We start from the raw sequence: 12191 nt of genomic DNA on the forward strand, positions 1-12191 counted from the left end.
AGGCAAGGCTAGTTCAGGTCAGGTAGAAAACATTAATCTTGCTCAGCAACTGTAGCAGTTCAACATCTACACAAGTGAAACCTCCAGCTCCTGTTGCCCAAACCTACTGTACATTCTTTAGGAGAGAGGCAGGAAGAGGCAGAGGATGAGTCTCTTTGCAGGGCCAGCTGGCTCAAATCAACAAAAACTTGTTATCCTCTGCTCTGAAGAGCACTCAGGCTGCTTTGTGCAGATCTTGGAAGAGAAGCTTTAACAGGAAGCTTAGGCTGTCTCACAAGCTGTACAACTGCACAAAGCTGATACAGAGGTTTTCCATCACTCTTCCATTGCATGCCTTTAGCTGTGCTTTCCTTGTCAGCTTCCAGACCGGTCTGCTCTGCAGCTGCTCCCAACAGCTGCCCCATCTCCGAGTAGCAGTGCCTGCCCTGCTACCCAAATCCTGCTTCCTTTCTGTCACAAGCCCTCCCCCATAAAATCCTGGGGTAAAACTCCACCTCCATTGCTTGGGTGGGAGCTGCTCCACATGCTGCACAAGGATGACCCTGTGCCATCCAGTCTTGCAGGGCTGAGAGTGTGGCACATGCAGTTTGGTCCATAACAGAATATCCAACAGGACCAGGATTCTCAGAGTGGGGATAGGACCTACAGACATTCTGGCTATCAGGCCCTCACTAGGCACACAGAAATGTTTTTGAAATTTTTATAATCCAGCCAAATTTGGATGGATTTGAACATTAATGAGAGGGCAATACAAAAATAAAAAGACCTACCATGCCAAAGTAGTCAGATGATAGAACTTCACTGTATATCACCTGAATTCTTTAAAGCACTCAGGAAAAAAAAATTAAAAATAAAACACTCTGCCACCTGGTTATATTCTTAGATATTAATTAGAAGTCTGGATTGAATTTCAGAACAAATCTGGCCTGAAACAGAGACTTATGAGAAAGACCTCAGAAAAGTTACACATCTCAGAGAGCAGTCTTTGGAGTGAGATGGGATTTTAAACAAGCTTGAATTTAAATGTTTAAATGAGGTGTTCAGCTTGAAGTTTAGCAAGAAAAGTAATGTAACTGTATCTAGTTGAAACAGGAGAACAAAGCAAACATAGGACATCCCCTTTAGAGCAAAACAGATAATGTGTGCTGGTCTGATACAAGTGCAATAAAAATTTAAACAGGAATCATAAGAAATACAAGAAATGCAGAAGTTTGAATGATGGGATAAACAGTGTACAAAAAACATTATGAACACCTGAGAGATTTTTCCTCAGCAGTCAGAAGAACCAATAAAACAGTGAGCTGGATACACAGGGAGAAAGCTGGAAATAGAAACAGGGATTTTGATTTTAAAAGGGGGAAAGATGACCCAGAAAGTGTAGGGAGATTTATAGGCCACTATAAATTTTAACATAACTGGTAAGGATCTAATCTTTGATGCAGGTGTGCATTACATATATAGAAATTACACTTTTAACACTGAAAACCTGAAATGAGTTTTTAAGAGTGTCAGTGAAAGCATATTATAATATTGTATTATTCTATGTGAATTAAATCTAATTAGATTTAAATATGGAAATTATTAAGACTTACATCTGACCATGAAGTTCTATGATTTATGATGGGAAAAATGATTCTGTATAAAAAACGTCTAAAATATTCAATACTTCCTCTAACAAGACCAGCACACAAGCTAAGGGTTCAACTACGTGCTGTTATTTCAGATCAGAGGCTCAAGTTCTTTGAATCAGGCTCAGTGCCCTTACACGTGTGTTCATGGCAATTGCACATCCACTTCCCTCAGGAACACTGAACTATGGAATACTTTGATGATTGTTGTTTAGAATTAGTCAGAATGGTGAGCACAGGCTGCTGCAAGAAATACTGACATGGAAACCCATATTTGTTTTCTCAAAATGAATTTGAGACCTATAAACCCAGATTGTCCCATCACATAAAAATACTTGGAGCATGCAGGAAACTACATGTGATGGAAAGTTCATTTTCTTTTTGTCAGAGCTGTTTTGTGCATTTGGGCATGCAGGGAAAAGGTGGGGAAGGACCTCCTGAAACAGAATGAGGAATTGTTAGATACCAGACAGCACTTCAGAAAAGATGAGATTCCAGACTTGGAAAGTTTTGTTGAACAGCAGAAAATAAATCCAACAGTTGTTAGCCCTTCCCAATGCCCTCCTCCTTTGCATGTCCTTATCTCACAGTAGGAGCTGTTTTACTTAGAGTGACCTGGAGTCACACTGTAGAACTTGGTCTGCAGCAAGACCCAATAGTGACAGCAGGTATGAACAAGACCAGATTCTCACAATGTGGGCTAGTGGCAAACCTTGACTTAAGGAGCCTTATGAGCAGTGTGTGGTTAAAATCCTTCCACTGCTACTTTGTGCCTAAAAACCACCATTCGTCTAAAACGAAGCATTTTGCAGTTAACTGACTCATGAACTAACAGATTATCATAGTTAAGACCCACCTCTAAAAGGCCTGTAAAATGCATTTAAAGAACTATTGTTTTTTAAAAAAAATCTTTGTTCTTCCCCTTTGACAAGCACACTTAGGATTAGAATCACTGATGTCTGCTAGCTGTTCATATTTTTTTTCCACTTCGGGTATGCTTTACCCAGCAAGTTTTTGTACTAAAATACTTTTCACATAGGTGAGTTTAAAAATCCAATACAATCTTCTTGAACAAACACATGTTTTCAGCTGATGAACTTGCATCCATCTGGGGTGTTTATCTGAAACCAGGAAACTTACACTCAGCACAATGTGCAGTTTAGTTGGAATACATGACAAGTCAGTGTAGGGCTCACTGCCGACAATATTTTCCAACAATGCTAAAGCAGCAGATGTTTTCACCTACAGTGCAGAATGCAGTGTCCTCAAACCCAGTGAAAGTGATGCATTTTTAGCTGAGGATGTGCCAGATTATAAACCCTATCCTTCTTTGCACCAGTTTGCATAAAATTGGTTGATTTGGATACACTGTGATTTTGTAATCACAGTGAAGTTCTTTACTTCATCTCAGCTAATGATTAAAAAAAATCCCACCAAACCCAGTTTATTAAACATAAAGTTACTTTTTATCTGTTGTATAGATTGTTGAAAAGGGAGAAGTACCATCTCTTACTGATTTTTGTAATTTATCTGAGGTAAAATGACAAATGTGACTAGGGAGCACCCACCTGAACTCTGTATAGTTCCCATGTTTGCTCAGCTACTGCTGTGGCAAATAAGGCACTGAGAAAGACTACAAACCAAAAAGGCCATTTCCATCTTTCACACACTCTTGAATTGCATTACATCTTCTATATCTGTAAAACCAACACCAGTTGTTCCAAGACTACTATGAAGTACAAGTCTAAATTATTTTCTCAAAGGTTAAAGTTTTCTCTAATCACATCAGAAAGGACATCTTTGGACAGCTTTGATATATGTCTGTCTGTTCTGCACCATCTGTAATCCTCCAGATCAAAATGGTAAACAACTGCTTGAGCAACTTGAGTTCTCATCCTTTAGGCTATAAAATATTTGAAGAACTCTAAGAATATGAACTGAAGGATCATTCACAGCTTCATCAACTGAACAAAACACATGAATTCAGAGCAATGACTAGGTTTATTTTATAAACTCCTAAATACACACAAACATGTTTCAGCCTCTGGTTTCCAACAAGTGTCAGAAACCCCCTCTGTTAGAGTGCTTACTTTGGCCGGAGGAGAACTGCTGTGCTGTGCCTCTTGTGCTTGTCCCTTGTCTTCAGGTGAGGTTGGCATGGTGGGCAGCGTGAAGCACGTGGAGCTGCACTGGGGACTAACAGGACCATGCACTGCTGGCAAGGGCTGTTTCAAGTTAGCCTGAAGGCATAAGCGCTGGGAGGCCTTGTGATCTGCAGGCTGGGTTAGATGCCAAAAATACAAATCAAATTCATTTAAAACTCTATGCTCTAACACTGGGATCACTTTACAATAACAAACAGTATTAAGGTTTAAAATTAAAAATGCTATCTTGTGTTTTATTAACTAAAGCATTCAAGGTCAAGTATAACTTAGCAAATGCATTCAAAACAGACAACCTTCTATTCTTGTTGCTATTTCCATCTCTTCCCTCCATTTTACAGATTTTTATTTTGTCACTATGACTGACCAAAGTACCTTCTCTAAAAATCCTCTAGTCAGTAAACAGCATCCTGGATATCACTGAAACACAGAATGGGTCAGGTTGGAAGGGACCACGGGGGTCATCTGGTCCAGCCTCCCAGAGCACATAGCACAGTATTGCATCCAGATGATTCTGGAATATCTTCAGTGAGGGAGGCTCCACAACCTCTCTGGGCAACCTGTTCCAGTGCTTGGTCATTGCACAGGAAAAAAGTTCTTCCTCATGTTTGGATGAAACTTCCTCTGCATCTGTTTCTGCCCATTGCCTCTTGTCCTATTGCTTGGCCCCACCAAGCAGAGCCTGGTCCCTCCTCTTGACAACCTCCCTCCAGATATTGATGCACACTGATGAGGTTCCCTCTCAATTGTCTCTTCCATGCTATGCCTTTTAGTAACTAACAAAGCCTTCATGCTACAGAGAGTGATCTCAGATCTCAGAAAAGCAAAACTGGAACCCCAGATGGTGGCACTCTTCCTATGAGCAAGAGCAAGGCCTAGGTGAATTGTAGAAAGACTTGGTACCTCTGCACAAGTCAACAGTCTGCAAGACACTTCTGAAGCAAAATAGCAGGAATGCCCAAATAGGAATAAAAATAAATCTCTGCCTTTGAGCTGAGCAAATTCTTCTTATTAGTATCAAGGGGAGGTACTGCATTCACAAGGATAACATCAGCAAGACAGCCTGTACGGACGTCTGAGATGAGTAGTGAGAAGCACAAATCAGTCCTTATGGCAGCAGTACACGGATTGCAATATTTACTGCGACACCTGCCCGAGAGTTAGGAAACTGTCCTCATCAACACCACCGTCCCCAGCAGCACATCACTGCATTCCCCGGCGGCGCCTGCAGGGCACACACAGCGCGGTTAGCAGAGACCACCTGGGGCACGGCCCCTGTGTGCCCCGGGCACAGCTGGATGGCTGCATGTCCCTGCACAGCCCCTTTGTGCCCCGGGCACAGCTGGATGTCCCTGCACAGGCTCTATGTGCCCCGGGCACAGCTGGATGGCTGCATGTCCTTGAACAGCTCCTAAGTGCCCTGGGCACAGCTGGATGTCCCTGCACAGCCCCTGTGTGCCCTGGGCACAGCTGGATGGCTGCATGTCTCTGTGTGCCCCGGGCACAGCTGGATGGCTGCATGTCCCTGCACAGCTCCTGTGTGCCCCGGGCACAGCTGGATGACCCTGCACAGCTCCTGTGTGCCCCGGGCACAGCTGGATGTCCCTGCACAGCCCCTGTGTGCTGCTGGGCACGGCTGGATGGCTGCATGTCTTTGTGTGCCCCGGGCACAGCTGGATGGCTGCATGTCCCTGCACAGCTCCTGTGTGCCCCGGGCACAGCTGGATGACCCTGCACAGCTCCTGTGTGCCCCGGGCACAGCTGGATGTCCCTGCACAGCCCCTGTGTGCTGCTGGGCACGGCTGGATGGCTGCATGTCTTTGTGTGCCCCGGGCACAGCTGGATGGCTGCATGTCCCTGCACAGCTCCTGTGTGCCCCGGGCACAGCTGGATGACCCTGCACAGCTCCTGTGTGCCCCGGGCACAGCTGGATGTCCCTGCACAGCCCCTGTGTGCTGCTGGGCACGGCTGGATGGCTGCATGTCTTTGTGTGCCCCGGGCACAGCTGGATGGCTGCATGTCCCTTACAGTCAGTTGCCAGATGGGCACTCAAACAGTACCACAACAACTTCAGTAGTGTGCCAAGGAGATAAATATACCGAGCAAGCACAAGCTCCTCCTAAAACTTATCTTCTTCCAAACCAGAATAACTGATCTCATCTCAATTCTTTTACTCTTCTGGAACTCAAGACAGATGGAATCAAGAAGTTCAGATGGGAGATGATTTGAAATTCAAGGCATTTGGCAGCATTGTAAGATTAACCTTCTGCAGTTTTCCCTTCCATTTCAGGGGTCAGCAAAGAAATGTATTCAGGAACATGTTGGTTTATTGAAGTTGGCAATTAAAATTGTCAAAATAAATATGTTGATTTAAAAAAAAAGCAAAAAGAAAGAAGAAGCAAAAGCATTCACAAGAAATATTGAAGCAGTCTCAATAGTGACAAGTTCCTCACCTCAGCTTTCACAGGAAAAAAAATCTGTGTTGTGAAACCTACAGGATGTGTGAAAACTTCGGACTGGAAAAGCAGATAAGACTGATGCTTTTATTAGATTCATTTCACATTATGTTGGAAACTTTATTTTCTCTTTTACTAAAGAGGAATACAAGGCCACCTCACATGAAACTTAATGCGGAACTAATAGAATGTAAAAATGGGCCTACACAAGTATTAGTGTGTTCAGGAAAAATAATTATTTCATTACAGTCCTTTGTGATTGTGAAAAAGATGCAGCATATGTGAGATCATTACAAAGACCAAGATACAGACCGTTTCTGAATAGTGAGCATAAAGATTTTTCAGAGCAGTAAATGCTTTAGGGACAGTGTGTTTCAAGCTTTTGTAAACATTTTGAACCTCTTACAGGAGAATTTTTAGCTCTACTGAAGTAAGTGGAAGTTCATGTTTATATCCTGATGTTACCCATCTCTGATTCAAATAAAGCAGAGGAAGCTTTCTACGAATAAAAAGCTTTTAAAATGTTTATTAAAACAGAACATCTTTAAAGTCCCTAGCATGATGGAAAACAGACATTTATGATTACATTGATTTTAATAAACCCTCAGAGATTAGAGAGTGAGCAGTAGCATTAAACCTCTCCGTGTTTCAACAATTAAGTATCAAACAGCAGTTGCCAACTATGAACAACACATAAGGGTGAGATGGAAGCAAGGTAACTGAAAAAAGTGATATAGACTTGCTTTTCATCTCTGTAACAAAACCCTTCTGAGTGCAAGAATTCAAATTCTATCAAAGACAAAAAAGAGAAGATATGAATTTGGTTGTTTATTTAATCCCTCTAAGTGTTTGCCTTATGAATTTTTAATGGTTCTGATACATTCAGTTCACTAGAATGCCGGGCCTGAAAAATCAGGAACGTTTTGAGTCATGCCAAAGCATGTTTGGAGTCCTACATGGAATTGTATAAGCTATTGCACCAAAGTGGTTTATTCCTGGTCTTAGCTGAGTTCCTAGTACATACTAAACTCAAAAAAAGTAATGCAAGTTATCTTGAAACAAGCAAGAGCTGTTAAGCACATCAAGTTTCAGTTCATTTTTTAGATTTAAAAAGTAAAAAACATTAAAAGAACAAGAAATAAATCAGCAGGCTTGTCTAAGAATAGAAAGGGACAAATCTTGAGCTGTGTTGTCTTAGAGATGCAGCACAGAAAGTACAGCCAAGGCAGAATGGAGGGTAGAAAGATGAATTTACGCCACCTTAACAACCCCCAGATTTGGAGTGGACTGAGCTCAGGCCATCTCTGGCACAATTAGATCCTTACTCTGATTTCCTTACAGAGCTATCTTGCAAATAGGAGTAAGTTCCAGATCTTTGTGCTGATCAGTAGGAAAATTTCTTCCTTTGACTTTCCATTTTTTCCTAATATCTTCCCTCCAGAAACCCCTGGTGTTGAGGACTACATTGGAGCAGAGAAAACTTGCACATAATTCTTCCTGTTTTTAAAACAAACCCCATCTTTGCACACCTTGACTCCACTGCTGCAGTCCTGTACACAGCCAAGGTGAGGGCTACCACATATTGGCATTTCAGCATAAGGATGTAGTTCAATTAATAAACTATGTGTTTTAGAACTCCCAAATCATTAATTTCTCAATCTAAAAGCTTATTTTTAACCTGTGCAGTGTTCTTAAAATCAGTAGTCCAGATCCTTTAAAGACTTTGTGATGTTTAATGAGCACAAACATCATGTCCTGTAGACAGATGTAACCAATGGAGACACTTCCTTGCTCCAGGCTGTACAAGGAGTTCTGCCATTTGCTGCCAAGTTACTGCCTTCTGATACTTGATACTGGTAGAAAAGGTAAAGGTTTAGAAATGATGGAACCTGAAGGTATTAGTGAATAAATGTTCTTCCATCATTGCTGAAGTGACCTTATGTCCTTTTGGTTGGGCAATGAAAACAGCCCCAGGAAATGCCACAGAGAATGAAAACATATAGAAAAACAGGAATTTGTGAGAACATTCTAACAAGAATTAGAGGAGCTTGTCTGAATCTCATCAATGTAGAAAGAAAAGAAAGAAATGTCCTTGGAAACTTATTTCACTGGAAGTTACATTTTTTCTTCTGCAGAGCACTACCATTAGCTTTGCCAGCTTTACTCCTTCCTGCAAGAATTAGCATGTTTCAAAGAAGGAAATGGTATGTTAACAATACATGCAATACAGTGAGATACCAACTGAAACAACTGTCATTGTTGTCCCTGAAGACACTGAGAGAGAAAAAATTACACCTGCACTTCAGCAACACTCAAGGTCCATAAGCACACATTAGCATCCCAGGCACTGAGACAATTTCCAGATTCTGTTATTTCTTTTGTTAGGCATTGATCAAAATCTGTCTGGCCTATCTCTGTCCTATCAAAGGACATAATTGTAGTAGACCCTATCCTGACATTACTGTAGTATTTTAACAGAGTAAGTGATTGTCCCCAAAACTCCATTCTTCCAGAAATTGCAAGAGCTTTAAAATGAACTTTTAAAATTAAATACTTGTAGAGATTAACTCACATGTCACAGGCAGAGTGGATGTGGGTGAAGATCCACAATCTCAGTCTGCACGAGCCTTTTGCACCTACAAAATGAGTTAAAAGAACACAAAAAAATTACCTATACTATTCACCACATTCTGCTTATTCCCACACTAAGAGGAGACAATCTAAAGAAAACAAAGCAAGAAAAAGAAAGAAAAGAGAGGATGAAATGATTTTTAACATTTTGGTCTGTTTTTATAAACTTACTGCTTAAAATAGTTGGGGAAAAAATGATCCCCTGAGCTCAAATTTGTAGTCAGATATAGATCAGTGAATGCAGAGAACTTTCTTTTACCACTGTGTAGACTTAGAGTACAATCTCCAGGAAATGGAAATCTGGGAGCTCTATTCCATAAAAGGGAAAAGTATTTAGAGCCCCTTGGCTTTCAGTGTGTTCTATCTGCAACTCATTTTACCATAGTAGAGAAAGTTGAGTACAAGCAGTTAACTCACCCTTTCTGAGTCACGGCTGAGTCCCCTGTGGTGAAGGCTCACAGAAAGGTGCTTCACTCCATCTCACCGATAGCCGGGCACTTGACCTCAAATGCTCTGTCACGTCACAACAAGGATATACAAAAGAGAGAAGAAATAAACACTTAAGAAAGCATTTTATTAATGTCTTGACCTCATACTGCCTGGGGTCACATCAAGCAACTCTCATTTGTCAACAGTGGGAGCTGCATGACATGCACACAGATGAACTACACAGTCCTCAGTTGCTTTTCATAACTTTTTCTTTGCTGTCCTGCAAAGTGGATGTCAAACATGAACATATTACAAAGGTATCTTTTTGCATTCCTTCTTGTATAGCTGTGAAAGCTTATGGCATTCATGTAACATTTTTAATTAGGTTTTGCAACTTTGAAGTACTTAAAGACCACTAAACTTCCTTCCTTCAAACCAAGGGTGAGCAAAACAGGATGGCTTTCTTGTTTGTACCACAGACTAAGTTTTCAAAGATTATAGTTTAAGATACACAGGCAAAATTTATTGCCATTCATTAGCTATCTCAAAAAAATTAAAAAATCCCCAACATCACGACCACACAAACCAGACAAAACCCATTAAGCCAGATCCAGGGTATCTTAATAGAAATACTTCAATACTGTTTTGCGTTAGTACTCCAAACTTTTTGTAGAATATAAATATTTACTGGAAGGGGAAAAACCCCTCAAACCCACAACTAAAGCTGACCCATGTACATCCTTACCCTGTACAGAAGATACTACATGAAAACTGTAACACACTTCTTATTGTCTGCAACACAGGAAAATATTGACTGTTTCCTACTACATCTCATATTTAATACAAAAGAGTGGTTTTTCATGCTAAATATTCAGGTTTGCATAGTATTAAGATGCTGCAGTCAGTTTAGCAAAACACACAGTCACAGCCCCCAGGACTAATACAAAGCCTCCCTGTGATAACATCAGTGTTCTGAGTCCTGCCCACATCCAAACAGCCGTACAAGGTAAAATCTGGAAGACAAAGTGGTGTTTCTGTTTGTAAGATACACAACAATTCCACTGGGGCACGCACACTCTATGCAGCCACTACGTGAATTCAAAGCATCTGTTTTCATTCTGAGAAGTACAGAGATTAATTCCTCAGCACAGAGGTTAATTCCTGAGCAACTTAATACTTCTTGACAATCAGAACACTTCCAGGTTGCAGCCGCAGAGACAAGGGATAAATGTGCATAATTCTCTCACAAAGGTATTTTAAAGGAACAAACTCACAAAAGCTTAAGGAAATTACAGCTTCTAAAAACATCTCTTGAACTCTGTGTACAGACCTCCTTGGAGCTACAAGCTACACATACAGGACTGGATTTACAGAGCAGCATGACAGGAAAGAATCTCCTTGTCTGCTTCCTGTTTTCCTCATAGCTCAGGAACACATAAAGCTTGATAGTTTTCAATAATCTGCCTGAATGAGAGAAAGCAAAAGTTAGGTCAGGCAGAGAGCAAAATGTTGTTTTGATGCACTCAGGAGAATATCTCCAGTAATGGCTGGGTATGACACACTGTTGGGACTGAAAAACAAAAAGGTTGGAAGTGAAAGATTCACTTCTCTTGCTGCAAAGCATCCAGAGGAGTGGCTTACAACCCTTTTTTTTTCCCCTTGCAAGAATTATAAGCTGAATTTTATGCAGTAGACAATCAGCAAACAGATGAAGAATGCACATATTTTCAAAACACTGAAGAGCAGCATTTCACTACCTTATTAGACTGGTAGATTCCGATTTAAAAAAAAATATTTTCTTTTAAGATAAGTATACTTTAGGCAGCCTGAAAATTTCCTTATTCCAGTTTTTTGTTTAGGGGCGGTTAGGAGTTAACATTGAGTAAATCAAACTTTTATAAATTACCCTGCTTTGGATGCATTTTTTTTATGTTCATATTTTGGTTTTTATTTAGCACTCTAAAGAATGTAAGAAAATGGGGTTATAAGAAGCATCACCTCCCTGTGAAAGTAAATGGTTTTAAAAATTGCATACAAGTTAAAAAAAATGTTCTGGTTCACGTGTAATTTTTATTAATTCTGCGTCTTTTCTTTGAACTTTTGAGACAGAACTCCAGCAGGGTAATTTTAGCAGGTGAAGGCTGTGGCCAAGATACCAGCCCCAGCTCTCGTGTAGGAAGGACAGCAAAGGGAGTTATGGAAAAGAACAGGCCTGTGAGGTTCTTAGAGGAGAGGCTTCTCCCCAGTCACACCGTTCCAAGAACATGGCATTGCCCACATTCCACATTCCGTGCTGGAGACAACAGCCTGACTGTGGCAAGAGAACCAAAGGAGGTGGCACCTCCTCCTGGATTCCAGACCTGAAATCTGTTCGCCCTCATTCAATGCCTTGCCTTTAGCACGAATAGTTACATTAATTTAAGACATTCCCTTCAGAGTAGAAAACTAATATGGCCAAAGAGAAAACCATGCATGTATCTCCTTTCCCGGTTGTTGCTTTCTTTGTGGCCTATTTTGTTCTTTTATTGCTTTCCAAATACTTGAGCATATTTTGTAGCAAAAATAAAAAAAGACTCTTCAGAAAGCAGAAGAAACTGAAGTGAATATGAAGCCATATATTCAGTCTTTCAAAACTAACAGTGGAAGCCCCCTATATATTTCACTGAGCTGACAAAAGTTCACTCTCACAGCCTCAGAGAAAGCTCTCCAGGAGAGAACCAGTTAGTTATGGTAGATCCTTTACCCCCAGGAAATCATCTTCCAAAGCCACATAACAAACCTTTGCTGCACATGAAGAACAAAGTGCATAAGCATCCAGGCTGGGGCAGCAAATAGTCATAACTGCCTACCAGATCTTATCATCCAGCAGTTTTTAGATATGCCTC

The 12191-nt window shown here is 40.9% G+C and overlaps 1 protein-coding gene across 6 annotated transcripts in view; it reads right to left on the bottom strand.

The window, feature by feature from the left end:
- IRAG1 (inositol 1,4,5-triphosphate receptor associated 1) overlaps positions 1-12191 on the bottom strand; it is a 67392-nt gene that overhangs the window by 32089 nt on the left and 23112 nt on the right. For 5 of the 6 annotated variants that reach the window (XM_071558974.1, XM_071558977.1, XM_071558972.1 and 2 more), the window contains 4 exons: positions 9295-9390; positions 8819-8882; positions 4932-5015; positions 3719-3907 (listed from right to left, as the gene is read on the bottom strand). In XM_071558974.1, coding sequence (XP_071415075.1) covers positions 3719-3787 — 69 coding nt within the window. In that variant the 5' untranslated portion in view covers positions 3788-3907; positions 4932-5015; positions 8819-8882; positions 9295-9390. The remainder of the gene's footprint in view (positions 1-3718; positions 3908-4931; positions 5016-8818; positions 8883-9294; positions 9391-12191) is intronic. The other variant, XM_071558976.1, reaches the window with a different exon arrangement.

Source organism: Pithys albifrons, chromosome 6, assembly GCF_047495875.1.
Source record: "Pithys albifrons albifrons isolate INPA30051 chromosome 6, PitAlb_v1, whole genome shotgun sequence".
Lineage (NCBI taxonomy): Eukaryota > Metazoa > Chordata > Aves > Passeriformes > Thamnophilidae > Pithys > Pithys albifrons.